At 40.3% G+C, this 17,812-nt stretch overlaps 1 protein-coding gene across 1 annotated transcript in view; it reads left to right on the top strand.

Annotated features, from left to right (window-relative positions):
* The first annotated feature begins 6,682 nt into the window (after positions 1-6,682).
* Positions 6,683-17,812, top strand: part of LOC124554875 (molybdenum cofactor biosynthesis protein 1-like) — a 61,822-nt gene continuing 50,692 nt past the window's right edge. Inside the window, exons 1-3 of the mRNA XM_047128546.1 lie at positions 6,683-6,811; positions 7,966-8,186; positions 12,344-12,599. Coding sequence (XP_046984502.1) covers positions 6,683-6,811; positions 7,966-8,186; positions 12,344-12,599 — 606 coding nt within the window. The remainder of the gene's footprint in view (positions 6,812-7,965; positions 8,187-12,343; positions 12,600-17,812) is intronic.

The following is a 17,812-nucleotide window of genomic DNA, read 5'->3' as shown; positions in this document are numbered from 1 at the left end:
AGATCATCAGAGGGAATGCAAGAATTATTGGGCTGAAGTACGAGGAATGCAGCTTTGGCAGCAGTGTCAGCAACCTCTTGGACCGATATGACCTGGAACCGACGTAAACACCACAGTGGCTCCATAAAAAGTGAGCAAGTGGAAGCTTTCCTGGAACCGGTGCACTAAGGGATGGACAGTCTACAGTGCACAGAGGCTTTGAAGGGTGCTGAGAGAGTCTGAGCAGTGACACAGTTGAAAAGAGTATGTCACCAAATGTACTCCATGATCTGATACAGGGTGAAGAGCTCTGCTGTAAATACTGAGCAATGTGCCGGAAGTCAGTACCAAAAAATGTTGGTTGACGTTGAAGGCACACCTGACACCATGGTCAGTCCAAGAGCCATCAGTGTACACAAAGATACTGTTGCAAAAATCCATGCATAGGTCGTGAAACTGAAGGCGAGCCTGAAGGTCAAGGTGAAGATGGGCTGCCGCATGAAGCCAAGATGGTGAAGGGTTCACACCCATCGAAAAAGCTGCAGGGAGCATGAAGTCGGAGGACCAAGATAGTTTTGTATAAAGCAGGAGCCTCAGGAATTTTGTAGTTTCAATGAATGGAAGAGCAACAGGCCTAAGACGTCCGGTGGCTGCACGAAAAGCATTATTCGACACATTGGCATTGCTGTCAGGCTTCCTCAGAGCCATAATCCGTTGGTAGCAGGCACCCACTGCAGTAGTAGCCCTCAGGTGGCCTGAGCAAGGTATGTCACTGATAGTTCCTGTCCCTCTCTATCTCTTCCATGTCCGAACAACATTGCTACGGTTCACTCCACGATGTCTGGACACTACCCTTGCTGAGAGCCCTTCTTGGCAAAGTGTAATAATGCAGATGCAATCGAACTGCAGTAAGGATCATCTAGGCATTGTTGAACTACAGACAACGTGCCCTGGATTCCTCATGTCGACAGCAGAAGAAAGCCGACACTTCTGTAGGACCTCATGGAGCAGGATCCTCTTGCCTCTGTGCCCTGTAGCAGTGAGTTTTCGCAGACTGACACTTGGCAGCTGCCGAGGTGACACCCCTTCCTATTGTCCTCATCGTGACTGTCCTCCAATGGAACTTTTGCAGACTTTGATCCAACAAAGAGGATTTATGACTGCTTTTAGAATCGCAGCTTCTACTTGTACTCTGCCTTCAGGAAACAAAATTGCATCCTCACGACTGCTTTGAGCTTTTGTATTTCTTCCTGGTCTGTTTTGACCTTCCGCTCGAGGTTGGCATTCTGTCTCATGAAGGAGTCATGCTGCTCATATGGGATGACATTCATAGTCAACCCATCCATCTCCCTGACTACCTGTCATCAAGCTGTTGCAGTCTGTCTTTTCCTTCCTCACTTGAACTTTTCCCTTTCTACCATTTACATCCCTCAATCATTTGATGTCACCAGGTTCGACTTCCTCCAGCTTATTGGACAGCTTCCTCGCCGATTTCTGCTGCTTGGGGACTTTAATGCACACCATCCCATTTGGGGCTCTTCCAGAACCTATCCGAGAGGTGCCCTCTTCGCTGCCATTCTTAATCAACTTAACCTTTTCATCTTTAACACAGAAGCACCCATGTTGCTTTCAGACTCGTCGCACTCCTATTCCCATTTGGACCTTTCCTTCTTCACTGCCCGTCCTGCACATCATCTTGAACGGTCCGTTCTTTCTGACACCTACTCGAGCGACCATTTCCTGTGTGCTATCCATTTGCTGACTCCTACCCCACCTCCGTGCACATCGAAATGGCAGCACACTAAGGCTGACTGGAGACTTTACCCCGCCCTGGCGACCTTCAACGAACATGATTTCCACAGTTGTCACAGGTGGAATTTCTTACAAACATTATCCTTACCGTCGCAGAACATTCCATTCCTCACACTTCCTCTTTACCATGCTGTGTCCCAATCCTTTGGTGGACTGAAGCCTGCTGTGATGGAATTCGCATTCTTCAGGATAACCAAAAAGGTAGCTGAACTTCATTCACTAGTTCTTTTAACAGTTTCACCCCCCTCTTCCATCGTGTGCACCAACTTCCGATGGTTCTCTGGGAGCAAGATCCATTCCCCAATTTTCATCCTGACAGTAGCAGACAGTATCATCGTGTACCATATTGCTATCTCCAACACCTTGGGTCGCCATTTTGCAGAAATTTTGAGCTCCTCCCACTATCATCCTGCCTACCTCTATTGGAAATGGGCAGAGAAGACTCAGGCAATACCCTTCTCTTCTCAGAATCGTGTGTGTTACTGTGCTGCCTTTACTATGTGGAAGCTAGCTCACGTTCTCACTTCATCTCAATCCTCTGCCCTGGACCAGACACTGTTAATTTTCAAATGTTGCAGCACCTTTCTCTTGTGGGCAAGCACTTTTTGCTTAATACGTACAACCGAACCTGGGCAAGGGGCATGTTATTAAGCCACTGTTGTGAAGCCACTGTTATACCCACACCTAAGCCCGGTAAGGACAAACAACTTCCTTCTGGCTATCACCCACTTTGTTTACCCATGTCATGAATGGTTTTCTGTGGAAATCCCAGACTGGCTGTGTTTTTCAATTTGGAGAAAGCCTACGACATTTGTTGGGGACTAGTATCGTTTGTACTCTCTACACATGGCGCCCACTTCCTGTCTTATCATTTGTTAATGTGACCTTCCATTTTCTGTAGTTAAAGTACAACTCAATCCATGCAAGGGGAAGACTTTTAATGCCATACTGTTTTAGCTTCCCCTCACAGAATTTTTTAATCTAAACAGTCAAAGGCTTTGGCAAGATGACAGAGGGGTTAATTTCCACTATTTAATTCTACTGGAATTGAATTTGTGAGATATTATGTTGGATTCTCAGTATAGAAGCCTTTAGAGAAGTCGAACTGTGTTGTTAAAAAGTTATTCTCTGAATGGTGGTTCACCATTCTAAGTGGATTTAGGTTGAAATACTATGCAGATGAAGAGGCTTACAAAGGCTGGAATAGGCTGGTGAGATGCACCAAACCAGTAGCTGGATGAAGACCACTACAGCAGACTTCAACTCAGTTTATTGATTGAAATCCAGCTCTTGCCGAAATTAGGTCTCTGTCTCTCTCTCTCACTCTCTCTCTCTCTCTCTCTCTCTCTCTGACACACACACACACACACACACACACACACACACACACACACACACACACACACACACTCTTCCTTCTAGCTACCACTCCATCTCTCTTACCAGTGTGTTCTCAAGGTGATGGGACATATGATTCATGCCCGGATGATATGGTGGCTCGAGTCTCACAATTTTTGATGAATGCACAGTGTGGCTTTCAACACGGCATTCTGCAGTGGACCGTCTCATTATTTTGCCCATCCATGTCATGAATGGTTTTCTGCAGAAATCCCATATTGTCGCTGTGTTTTTCGATTTGTGAGAAGGCCTATGACACCTGCTAGAGAGCTAGTACCCTCCATACTCTTCACATGTGGGGCTTCCATGGCCACCTACCCTGTTTCCTTCAGACATTTTTAAAAGACTGAGTTTTCGAGGTGCATGAAAGGTCTGCCTTGTCGGACACCTTTATCCAGGAAAATGGTGTGTCTCAGGGTTCCATTCTGAGTGTCATTCTCTTTGCTATCACCATTAACCCTATAATGGCCTGTCTCCCACTGGGCATCTCCGGCTCCCTTTTTTTTGATGATTTTGCCTTCTATTGCAGTTCTCTATGAACCTGTCTCACTTAGTGGCATCTTCAGCAATGTCTTGATTGTCTTTACTCCTGGAGCATCAACAATGGCTTTCGCTTTTCCACTGACAAAACTGTCTGTATGAATCCCACGAATGCTGACTGCAAATTTGTATGTCCATCTGGTTATTTGACCTGTTGTGCTGCCATTCACAAACAGCATTCCAGGAGGTGTTTTCCTACAGGATAACACTTGCTCACATACTGCTGTTGTAAGCCAACATGCTATAGTGTGTCAACATATTGCCTTGGCTTGCTCGATAACCAGCTCTACCTCCAATCGAGCACATATTGGACGTCATCTGATGACAGCTTCAACCCATCCACAAACATCATTAACTGTCCTTATATTGGCCAACCAAGTGCAACAGGCATGGAACTACATCCCACAAACACACACACATGACACATGTACAACAGCGTATCAGCATTTACATTTACATTTGCAGTGGCTTATCTCACACTCACATTGATCTCTGATCCTGGAACGTTAATCACTTTACATACATTGTCTCAACAAATATATTCCTGGTATTTCATTACTCTACATTAATTATTTTTGGGTGTTGCAAATTTTTCCGTCAGTGTACCTGGCCTTTCTTTAACCATCCCTGGTGCAATGCAGAATTCTCTTCCCAGTAGCGAGAAAATGCCGTTTTTCCAGTTTTTAAATCAGATAAATTGCCTCTTCAAACGGACAGCTGTCGTCCAGATTGTTTACTCAGTGTCCTGCAAGTTACTTGAACATATGGTTAGTCGAAGGCTGTATTGTGTCCTTGAATCCCCGGATCTTTTGGCTTCGATCCAGGGTGCTTTTCGCCAAGGGCGCTCTACTGAAGATAATTTAGTCCACTTGAAGTGTGCTATCTGAACAGCTTTTGCTCAGCATCAGTTCCTTGTTGCAGTTTTCATTGATCTGCGTGTATATCTTATGATACCACATGGTGCCATAACGTCCTTTCCACCTTAAAGGAGTGGGGCCTCCATGGCCCACTCCTGATTTTTATCCAGAACTTTCTTCCATGTCACACTTTTTGGGTACAGGTTGGTGCCTCCTGTAGCATCCCCCCCTGCAGGAGAAGGGGCTTGCACAAGGTTCTGTTTTGAGTGCCACTCTCCTTTTTGTGGCTATCAATGATCTGGCGGCAGCTGCATGGCATATGGTGTCCCCATCTTTCCTGTTCATCCACGACGGCTATTGCTGGAGGCAGAATGCAGGGAGCAATACACCAAGCACAATCCTGGGCTTATACTCATAGCATCCATTTTTTGCCTGCCATGACCTATGTTATGCATTTCTGTCATTGCGTTTTTTAGGACCGGTCTTAGATGCCTAGTTGACATGGGTTCTCCGTCTTTGTCAACTAAAGCAGACATGTAGGTCGCACCTGAATGCTCTTCTATGCCTCAGCGACACTGACCACGGTGTGGTCCACTCTACTTTGATATGGCTGTATGCAGCATTGGTGAAGTCACACCTAGATTACAGGAATCTCTCATATGACTTTTCATCAGCTTCGACATTACGTCTGGATTCGATACACTATTGTGGGGTAAGACTGGTAACAGGTGCCTTTGGACTAGGCAGCAGTTCCACTATTGTGGGTTCTGCACCATCAAAAATTGATGGCAGCTGCTCACCCATAGTACCCTAACTGTCATCTCCTCTTTCCAGATACGAGATCTACCTCCCAAATCGGCAACACAGATCTGGGGTTAAGATCACCAATTTAGAGTCTTGGTCCAGCACACAGTTTTAATCTGCCAGGAAGTTTCATATCAGTGCACACAATGCTGCAGAGTGAAAATCTCATTCTAGAAAAAGCTTTATCTGTAATTCTCTTTATGTATTGGCTATTTTCTTCACATATGGGGGACATGGTCTCACCTGAAAAGTGAAAGCAAGCCTGTAAAAGAAAGGGAAGGGGGGGGGGGCTGTTCTCAATTCTTGAGCAGTGACCCTCTTGTTTTTTTTTTTTTTTTTTTTTTTTAACCTTTGCAATTTGGGTGAGTTTATGTTCAGTCCTTGCACCCAATTTACTCTTTCATCTACCTACTTTTTTTCAAATCAAGCAGAACGATATTAATGCCCATTGCTTAATACCTGTTTGTATAACTTACAATGCTGGTATTTATGAATTTTTTAGCATTTGACTCCGGAAAGACCATTTTTCTTTGTAGTGAGGTCTTGCCAACAGCAAATTTTCTGGATGGAAAGTCGCTCAATCTGCTCATATACTTTAAAATTTAAAAGTAAATCTAGCAATGCTAGAATGTATACAAAATACTGATATACCCATTTTCAAGTTGTTGTTTAAAGATTCGCGACTTTTAAAACTTACGTAGATTATCATTTTGATGATAGAACTTTACATAAGAAGTTATTAACAACATTGTGCATATCACATGATGAACAATTGAATGACTAAAGCAATGTTATCAACCCTCATTCATTGACACATGTTATAAATTCATCGAAACAGTGAAGTTCAGAGCTGTTATAAAAATTTCTGAAATTAAAAGTATACATTGCCTAATGAATGTATTATTTTGATGTGAAAGAACACAATAATTATTATTTTTGGAATGTAATAATTCACTATGGCTTCATTTTAATTCTAATAAGTTTCGCACTGTAACGAAACATTGTCTAAATGCCTCTCTCTCTCTCTCTCTCTCTCTCTCTCTCTCTCTCTCTCTCTCTCTTTCTCTCTCTCTCTCCCTCTCATTTGTAATAACTTACCGCTGTTATTTTGTATTGGTATTGCAGTCATTACATTAAAATTGGCTATATTGATTCTGCAATTTATACTATTATGTTATTGCTAAGAATTGATTTAAAGAATAAACGTATATATTTATTTGTAAGATATTGTAAATTTATACCACTGGAACTCTTTCAAAATATTTGATTGCGTAATACTGCCAATAAATACAATGACTTTCTTTCATCTGTTTATAATTGTAATAGATGTTGGACACTTTGACTCCAAGTATGTTATACAGAAACACAGTGATTTTTTACAAAAGGCAAAACTATGTGTTCGAAGAATTGTGGAGAGGAGGGTACGTGATGTATTTTAAGTAGGTTATAAAGAGTAACTATAACAACAAAAACAATAAATTATTGATAAATTTATTTAATTGAATAGATAAAAAATCTACTCACCAAGCGGCAGCAGAACATACACATAAAAGACAGTGGCTCTTCCAGACAGAAGCGTTGAAGGGGAAGGAAGAAGGGTAAAGGAAAAGGCCTGGAGAGTTCCATGAAAAGGTGTAGATTTTGGGAAAGTCACACAGAACTGCGGATCAGGCGAGAAATAGAAACGACACATGTCATATACCAGCTATTATGTAAACACTGTTCAGCTTTCTACATCTGCATGACTACCACCAAATTATCAGTTAGGATAAATGGGCATAGGCGTAGTGTATATACTGGGAACTCGCAATATCCTGTTGCAGAGCATGCTCTTCAACATGGCATACGTGACCTCGGCACTTGTTTCACCACACATGCCACCTGTATTCATCCGCCAGACACCAGTTTCTCAGAACTCCGCAGGTGGGAACTAGCACTAAAACATGTCCTTGGTTCTCACCACCCACCTCGCCTTAATTTACGTTAATTTCTCCTGTCTCAGCTATTCTTCACTGTAATTACTCTTTGCTTCACTCCGTTTTAGCTTTCTACATCTTTCATTGTCTTTCCCGTCTGTTTTCACTGCCCCCTCCCACAGCTGTTGCATACAATACACTTAGCTTCTCACTCTTATTAACTCATGTACAGTTTTAGTAGTAATCTCTGTCTTGCATATTACCCTGTCTTCCACCCTTAAGCTCTCAGGTTTCCGAATCTTGCCCGATGCACTCCCCAACAATTAGTCTCTCCTTCTCATCCTGTACGGTAAGTCACCCATGACCCATGTTTCTGGGTAACTTTCCCAAAATCTACCCCTTTTTTTAGACCTCTCCAGTCCTTTTCCTTCATCCTTCTTGCTTCCCCTGCAACCCTTCAGCCTGAAGAAGGAGTCACTGGCTCCAAACGCTTGCCTATCACAACAGTGTTTTATGTGTGTGTTCTGCCATTGCTTGGTGAGTAGATTTTTTATCTATCGAATTAAATGATTTTATAAAGAGTACCTGTGTGTGATGTTTTTATTGGTATACAACTTGTTATAAACAAAACTTATTTTTACCATTTAATATGTTTCCAGATATTTACCAGTGGTAAAGATGAAATTGGGTTGATTGTACTTGGTTCTGACAAGACACAGAATCCACTTGGTTACCCAAATGTGAGTGTGGAATTTCCTCTTGCACTGCCTACATGGCAGATGATATCCATTGTGGAGAAAGCTTTACATGAAAGTGAAATAAAAACAGATTGGATAGATGGTGTTGTTGTTGGCATGCAAGTCTTGAAAGATGAGCTAGAGTAAGTATTTAAAGCTGTCTGTTTCATGACATTCCTGGAACATGTTCCAGAATGTGTGTTACACAAATCACAGCGACATAGTTGTGACTTTATAAATTTGAATCAATATGTTTTTGTAATGAAAAGGAAACAGAAGGCACAATACCTGCAGAAATAGGAATTTTTTTTGTGTGATTTTACTGTATGATGTTTTTTACAGTTTTTCAGCTCAATAATTAAGGAGGTATTGATACAAGTCTTTGCCAAAAACCCATCTGTCACCTACAATTCCAGCCCTGTCACTGGCATTCCGTACCCCACAATATGACTGGGCCACTATGAAAGCAGCCACATCATTGTCAAATTCACTGAAACTACTGCATAGCAATTTGCTTGAGTATGGCTGCAGTTGTGGTCTTCTGTTTGGTTTAAGCACTGCATCAATACCTTCTCTTTATAGCACTCAGAGGTCGCGATCTGCGACTGTTTTTACAAGTGGCAAGAGAACTTTTCCTCTAGTTGCTTGTTTTGTCACTGAAAGATGCAAATATTTTAGAATGTAGTGCCCTATGTATATCTGTTAGAATAGCCACAAGGTCTGAAAGTTATTTTCAAATGATTGAGCTCTTCTACAGAGTATTGAAATTCACAGATACTTCCAACCTGGTCCACCAATGTCTTACATACTCCTCTTCCTCCATGGATTGTTTCCAGCATTTGGAGATGAAACATTAGGAAGCAAAACGTGCCTTATAACCAAAATCTAATGAACATATAATTAAATTAAACAAAGATGTAATGTTGCACTCTCAGGTAAGACTGATCTTGAATGCAAAGCAAAAGTGGAAATTAAATGTACGCTGCAACATTCATCTCAGTTTTTGTTATTGAAATTATTCACAGTGCCATAGGGAGAACTGAGTTTATGTGTTTTATAGAGTCAGATACACACTGTGGCACAGGGTGCTGTCCGTTATTCTCCTGACTATGATGTCCAGGAATGGTAGTCTTCCTTCTTCTTTGGTCTCCATAGTGAATTTGATTTTGTGGCGTGTGGAGTTCAGATGTACAAAGAAGTCAAGAAGTTTGTCTCTTCCATGAGGCCAGATGACAAGTGTGTTATCCACATAACAGAAGAAGAAGAAGAAGATGGATTTCCATTTGGATGACATCAGGGCCTCTTCCTCGAAGTGCACCGTAAACATATTCACAATCTCTGGTCAGAGTGGGCTGCCTATTGCGACTCCATCTGTTAGCGGGAGGGGGGTGTGCCACGAGTCAGTGAAGTGGGAAAGTTGACCAAGTAATATGCGTGACGTGTCATACCTCGACCGATATTGAGAACAGAATAAAAAATTCAGAGGCATTACTTTTCAGCACTAACATGCATATTCTGTATGCAAGAAAGCCGGTTTCTCATTCAGAAATTCTATTTCAGTGTTGGTTGTGTACACAAAGACCGTGTTAAGCATAATGGAAGAAGGAGAAATGTTTATCAGCATTCCAGATTTGGCAGTGGCAGGCTCATGGTCTGGTGAGACTCTGGTTTATTGTTTCACTATATTGCTGCTTGCATTGCTCAGAATCTCATTTTGTGCGAACATAGAATTGGTAGGTTCAGGAGGGCCATGCTAAATGCCTTGCAGGGCCTCCGTAGTGCCATCCAACTAGCACCTGAGAGGGCAGACAAGTGTTCGCTCATGCGTACATGATCCTGCAGTGAAGTTGTGTACATTTAGTCAGGAAGTGGGCTTGTATACAGTGAGACAAGTATCCACACATACAATGTGATGGCATCTGGAGCAGCACAGACTGTCAAGCCATTAATGCAGCTCTAGAGAGAGTTGAACTGACAGCGGTGCAACTGACAACAATGCCAGACACAGGAATGGCACTGTGTCATTGTATCAGATGAGTCTCGGTTCTGCAACATCGTCACAATTGATGTACTTGTGTGTGGAGGCTCTGATGCCAACAGACCTGGCCAGATTGTACCTGTCATTCACATGCAGGTCCAGCATGTGATGTGATGGTATGGGGTGCAACTGGATACATGTCACAACCTCTGGTTCACATAGCCAGTAATTTGGACAGCAGCCATTGCATTTGTGTTTTGTTAAGGCCTATCGCTGTACCCTATTTTCAAGGGCTCCGTGATGTTATCTTTTAACAGGATAATGCAAGACTTTACATCACCTGATCTGTACTGAGCTACCTCGATACAGAGAGTGTTCCACTGTTGCCGTATCCAGCATTTTCTTCAAATCTGTCACCTGTGGAGAACGTCTGTTCACAGGATGCCAAGAGATGGGTATGCCACCAGTCGCCAGCCACCAGTCACCAGCCACTACAGTTGGAGAACTCTGACATATGACATACAGTTGAGTAGCATGAAATGATGTACCCACGGCTGTAATCCAACCTCGATTTGATATCCAGTGTGATGAGAGCTGTTCTGCTGTTCCAGTTTCAATACTGAAATTCATATATTATTTTTATGCTGTCCTAACCAGACTGGACTGTGGTGTCATACAGCATAAAATATCTTACAATGTGTTGAATCAGTGATGAGAAGTGTAGAACAGCCAGCAGGGGAAAGATGTTGACAATTAGACAGCTTTTATGTAGAACAGCAGTACAGTGTTTCACAGTGCATAATGCTTCCGCAGATTGAGAACAAAATGTGTGGTTTGCTTTCATCCATTTTCGCAAACATAGCCTTGAAAAATAATGTTGACATTACTGTGCATTTCACTCTGAGGCATATTGCACTCTGAGAATGTTCATCGAATTCAGTTACTTTGTATTATATTTCAGCAACAGTGACATAATAGCAAATTGGACTGTATGAGTTTTTATGGATAATTTTTCCAAAGACACACTACCATTTCTTCAGATTTATTTAATTTGGGTATAAATCCTTTCCAGCATATATGCTGTACACAAAATGTTGAACATAAAATGTAGCTATCTGCTGATTTAACATCTTGCTGAGTATACCAGTACAATGTTTTGTTGTAACAAATAGTTCAATGTATTTTACACACTTATAAACTTATTTATACAGTTATAGTAATTTATACCATTACATTTATGTTGTACCTTAATGTTCTGGAAGACGATATTATAAGGAACGTCATACTTTTCCTGGATGATAGAGTTGTCTATGATGAATTATTGCCTGAAAAAAATCTGCACAAATTTGAGTCAGATCATAACATTTCAAATTGCTCCAAAGATAGGCAACTGAGTTTAAGTTTTCAGAAATGTAAATTGGAGCACATCACAAAACAAATAAAAGACAGTATTGTATGACTACATTATCAAATAATCACAGTTTTAATTGGTCAACTCATACAAATATCTGGATGAAATGAAATGGTGACATAGACTCACTTGTAGGCAAAGCAGAATGCAGACTTCAATTCATTGGTAAGATACTGGAAAATGCAATCAGTCTATAGAGGACATTGCTTACAAAATACTTGTGTGGCCCATTCTAGAATATTGCTTAAGTACGACCCATAACAAATAAGGCTAATGGCAGACATTGAATGTATACAAAATAGTGTAGCATGATTGATCATAGATTTATTTGATGCATGGGAGAGCATCAAGAAGCTACTAAAAATTGGAAATGCCAGACAAGTGAAGATAGACGCCAAATATATGACAAAACCCAACTTATGAAATTTCAGGAACCTGTATTAAGCGAGGTATTTAGGGATTATACAATAACTACATATGTATCACTCCTATAGGGACCATGAAGGCAAGATTAATTACAGCATGCACAGAACCATTTTTGAATCATTCTTCCCACACTCCACATGAGCATTGAATGGGGATAAACCATAATGTGTGGTACAACAATGTACTTTGTCGGACAAACCCACAGTGGTTTATACAGTGTGCATGGAGACATGGAATCAGTTGACAGTAGCTGGGTAATGGTTCATATTGATTCCCATTTCCCTGTTGCAGTAGGTGATCTTATGCCTCTAATTATTTTTTCATTGCTATCTTAACTTGCATTCTCCAATTCAGTTTATTAACCCTTCTTATCTCTTTGTATTAGGGCAAATGTACAATTAACTTTTAAGGAATTTGTATTTTCAATTTATCAACTGGAGTTTTGTTTCATATGCAGCAACAATGTTACAAATTATTTGTTTCAGTTTCTTTAGAATAATTTGCTGTTTCACAGGTGCCTTGAAGAAAATAAAAGATCTCGAAAGTGTCTTAATGACAACCAATGGCCTCATGTTGACAAGACAGCTTGTTGCCTTGCAGAGGGCAGGGCTTGACGGTCTGAACATCAGCTTAGACACCCTGCAGTCCCAACGCTACAACCAGATCATGAGGAGGAAAGGCTGGAAGCGTGTCATGGCTGGCATAGATCTAGCCTTGCAACTTGAATACAAACCTGTGAAGGTATTACTAGTGCAGCTGTCATCGCATGCAGACTTTCATAAACAAAAGATATAAATCTGTTGTTAAGAATATCAATACAAGAATCACCATTTTAAAGCAGTACGCCCTCACCCTCACCCCCATCCCCGCTCCCACCCTCACCGTTGTCTCCACACTGCAGCTGTAAGTGAAGGAAGGTATATTAAGACAGAAGAAGTAAATTTTAGCTGACAATGCTAACAGTTTCGTAGTTTATACAACATAAAAAAGTATGGCTTGCAAGTTTACCAATTATTGTCAACATGAGGCCATCGGTTGTCATTAAGACACTTTTGAGATCTTTTATTTTCTTCAAGGCACCTGTGAAACAGGAAATTATTCTAAAGGAACTGAAACAAATAATTTGTAATTGGTATCTTATATTTTCCTCCCAAGAGAGCATTATGAAACTCAAGATCTTTACAGTTTCTCTTTTTTTCTTTTGTGTCTTTAGTTTAAAATAAGTATCCTCTATTGTGGTGCCATTTTGAAAAAAATACTCGATTGTTTGGAAAAATTATTCTTAATTCTATAGTCACACTTTTGTTGTATCTAAGTACTACTGGTTTCAGTAGCAAGTACCAGCATCAGTTCATCTTATTATCAAAAATTTCTTTGCAAAATAAAAGCTGACCATTGTGGCCAAGCGGTTCTAGGCACTTCAGTCCGGAACCATGCTGCTGCTACGGTCGCAGGTTCGAATCCTGCCTCAGGCAGGGATGTCTTTAGGTTAGTTAGGTTTAAGTAGTTCTAAGTTTGGGGGACTGATGACCTCAGATGTTAAGTCCCATAGTGCTTAGAGCCATTTGAACCATTTTGCAAAATAAAAAGCTTCTGTACAACTGCAAACTAGACATACCATTTTCAGGGTGCAGTTCACATCTATTGAAAGCACAACAGTGACCTTTACTTTTAGTAGATAAGACACCTACTGGGGTAAGTGACTTGATGACTGCACACAAGAAGTTGTCATTTATTCCATATGTAGCTACCATGTAGACTCACTTTTTTCGTATTTGTTTGTCCTTACTCTTCCGAAAGGTTAAACCTTGTCTCTGCAGCCACAGCTTCCTCTCTTCAGCAGTTGTCTTCATCTCCATGTGTGAAGAAAATCCCATTCATTGATCACATTGTTTAAGTAGGATGTTCTCAGTCATCCCCTTGTTTTCTTACCTACGATCTTGCCTTCAGAAATGTTTTTTAAAAGATTATCGTCTCCAGTTAAGTGTCCAGTGTATTTTGCTTTGCCCTGGCCTATAACTTTCAGTGGTTTTTTTTTTCTCTCCTATTTCCTTTAATTTTTCCGTCAATGCAGCTAGTTCTTGTACTTCTCCTCCAGAACCACATTTCAGCAGGTCTGAGGCGAGCTTCCTTTGGCTTTTCTAATGTACAGATTTTGCATCTGTGTAACAGAACACTCCACACAAAGGTCTTTACAAATATTTTGTTAATGTGGAAGCTGATATGTTTATTCAGTTGCAGCTTCTTCTTATTTTGGAAGGAATTCTTCACCTGTGCTATTCTTTTCTTGAATGCCTTGAAATATTGATTGTTTTCTTGCAAAAAGCTACTGAGATATTGAATTTCAGTTGCTTTCTTGAGTTGCTCATTGCCTGTTCTTGTGTCAGTCCTACCTCCACCTCCTTTCTTGTCTGTAGCCATAACTTTTGTCTTCTTTGTATTCATTTTTAGCTTTAGTTTTACCATTTCTAGATTTAAGGCCTGAAACATTTTATTTAGTTCCTACTTTGATTTACTATTGTGATGTCATCAATCTGCAGTGTATATGCATCCAATTAAGTTTCCATATCAACATCATGCTCCAAAAACCACCTAACTGTGTGTGGCAGGGGGTACGTCTCATGCCACCAACTGATCCCCTCTGCCTTGTTCCACTTGTGAACAGTGCTTGAGAAGAATGACTGTCAGTACACTTCTGTATTATCTCTAACTTCTCAAATTTTCTTCACGTGATCATTTCGTGAATTGTATATGAGAGAAACTATTATGTTGTCAGACTCTTCTCGGAAACTACTCTCTCGAAATTTGGGTAGTAAATCTTTCCGCGATGCACAACTGCACTCTTATGGCATCTACCACTGGAGTTGCTGAGCATCTCTGTAATGATCTCACAGTGACTAAATGATCCTGTGACAAAACACTCCGCACTTCGTTGGATCTTCTTTCTCTCTTCTGTCAGTCCTACTGGGTAAGGACACAGGGGTAATTTACATTCACTTAAGATTCTTCCTGTGGATGTTAGTCTGGCATCTGCTTTTCTATTGCAGTTTTATGTGGTCATTCCACTTTAAGGTTGCTCTGGATAGTTACTTCTAGATATTTTATGGTAGATTCTGTTTCCAGCAATTTGTCATTAATAGTGTAGTTGTACAGTATTGGATTTCTTTTCCTGTGTGTGTGTGTGTGTGTGTGTGTGTGTGTGTGTGTGTGTGAGTGATATGTTACATTTATTTATGTGCAGGGTCAACTGCCAGAGCCTGCATCATTCACCAATCCTCTGCAGGTCATTGTGCAAATTGATACTGCCTTCTGTTGTTGCTACTTTCTGATGGACAAGTGAGAGTACCTGTGAACAATATTAAGGAGCCTCTGACACTTTCTACTGGATCATTTATATTCATTGTAAATGTAATGGTCCTATCACATTTCCTTGGAGTATTCCAGAAATTACCTTTTGATTCTTGTCATCTTTTCTTTGTTGTTGTTATTACTTCCTTGATGAAAATATTAAGGAAGTAAGGTGATAGAAGGCACCCGTCTCTCACTGCCCTTCTGGTTTTCCTTCTTTCATATCCGGTTCAGTACTCTGACTTTTGTATATACTCAAAATTAATCATCTGTCCTTCCACTTTGGACATTACTTTAAGGAATGATGATATAATGGTAATCTGTTTAATAAACAATATTTTAACGATACACTTTGCTTTCCAATCATATAGTGGCTTGATGATGGAATTTGATACTGAAATTAGTAATCATTAGACAAAATAAAAGTGAAGCTATAATAAAAAAAAGTAATATTTTGGATCATGTCAGTTGTTGTTCCAAACAACAGCATGTCAGGAATAGGTTCAAATGGCTCTGAGCACTATGCGAGTTAACTTCTGAGGTCATCAGTCACCTAGAACTTAGAACTAATTAAACCTAACTAACCTAAGGACATCACACACATCCATGCCCGAGGCAGGATTCGAACCTGCGAACGTAGCGGTCACTCAGTTCCAGACTGTAGCGCCTAGAACCACACGGCCACTCCGGCTGTCCAGGAATAGGTACTAAATTATTTGTCCGCTGATGACTTCACAGCTTAGAACACTAAAACGCAAATGTTAATTGTTTGTTATGTGCCCTGGCAGAGTTCACAACTGTTTACAGCTCACGATTGGTTGTTGGAGATTGGGCGTTACTCACATAGTGTATTTAGTGCACAGTGCAGAAAAAGGCAGTGTCCAGAAAAAAAAACAAGTGTAAAGGCAAAAGTTTCATGACAGGATGTTGTGTCACCATACTTGGAAGACAATTATAGCCAAAGACAGAAATTTAAAAGAAACTGGCTCATTTGAGCTGCGGAGACCTAGTCGAGGATTCTCAGTAGATAATTGTTAGCACAGTAGAATTTATAAAGAGAAAATGTCAGTTCATGTGAGGGAAGGTTGATTGGTAAGTACCTATCAGCTTTCTCATAAAACTCACAATTTGAAGAATACACATCAAGGAAAAGGTAGAAGTCCAACAGTGTCAAATCTAGACAATAATATCGATCATCCAGCAGTTTTGCAAAATCCCCAGTTGTACTTACTTTACTTACTTACTTACTTACTTACTTACTAACTTACTCAGATTTGCTGTGTACCATACAAAGAACTGGTTTCACAGAGTTCACTCAATCAGCTGCCAAGTTCTCACCTTCCTCCAAGTTTGTGTCCATGCATTGAAGATTCATTGCAAAAGTTCCAGGTGTTAAAAGGTCTTCCTGTACATCTGTATCTGTCCATTGATTTCCACAACAGTGTTGATTTTGGGATTCTTCCACCTTACATGCGTAGAACATAACCTGCAATCTTCAGTCTTCTTTCAACAATAATTACGTGCAGGCTGTGTAGACCTCGTATTCTCAGCACTTCATCGTTTGTAACTTGGTTGGGTTAACATCTTCAGAATTCATCTCTAGCATTGTTGGTGAAAAATATGGAGACTGTGTGCTGATTTTACTGATATTTTCCAAGTCTCACACATATAAATGATAAAGGAGTACAGTCAAAGCTTTGTTGACATATTACAGACCTAATTACCATATGGACTGATTTTCCAGTTCTGCTGGTGATTTCTGCATCTGTGACCTCATTATTACATATAAAGCTACCGAGATATGGCAATCTGTCAACATCTTGTAGTATCTTCTATTGCACTGTAATCAGGGAAGAGACGAGTAATTTCCACTTACTTTGCACATTCTGTTTGTGCAATTGAAAGGATACCAAATAAATTAAAAGGGCGGTGCACAAAATATGTCAAAACTCAGCTGCAGAAGCAATGAAAAAAAGCATGTCAAAATTTAAAAGAATGCAAAATCTCCAAGATTAGCGATGTTTTACTGAAGCTCGAAACTTAGGGTGGGTTTCAGTGCAAGATGTGTTTAATAGTTCCCATAGTGAAACTTCATTTTGAAATCTGGAAGAAAATCCAAAGAGGTTCTGGTTGCATGTGTAGTACACCAATGGAAAGACACAACCAATACCTTCACTGCTCAATAGCTGTGGTAATGTTACTGATGACAGTGCTACTAAGGCAGGGTTACTAAACACGGATTTCTGAAATTTCTTCACCAAAGACAACAAAGTAAATATTGCAGTATTCAAATCAAGAACAACTGCAACTGTGAGTAACTTAGTAGTAGCTCTCCTCAGTGTAATAAAGCAGTTATGTTTCTTTCAGAGAATGCTGATACAATAGCTCCTTTAGAAATCATATATAGCTGCTCATTTGATAAAGATCCATACCTAGAGACTGAAAAGTTGCACAGGTCACACCAATGCTCAAGAAAGAAAAGAGGAGTTATCTATTAAATAACAGACTCATATCACTAATGTTGATTTGCATTAGGATTTTGGAACATATATTGTGTTTGAATATTATGAATTATCTCAAAGATAATGATTCATTGATAAATAGCC

This window comes from Schistocerca americana, chromosome X (genome assembly GCF_021461395.2).
Source record: "Schistocerca americana isolate TAMUIC-IGC-003095 chromosome X, iqSchAmer2.1, whole genome shotgun sequence".
NCBI lineage: Eukaryota > Metazoa > Arthropoda > Insecta > Orthoptera > Acrididae > Schistocerca > Schistocerca americana.
The sequence above is the reverse complement of the archived record's forward strand: the minus strand, read 5'-3'. Positions and strand labels throughout refer to the sequence as shown.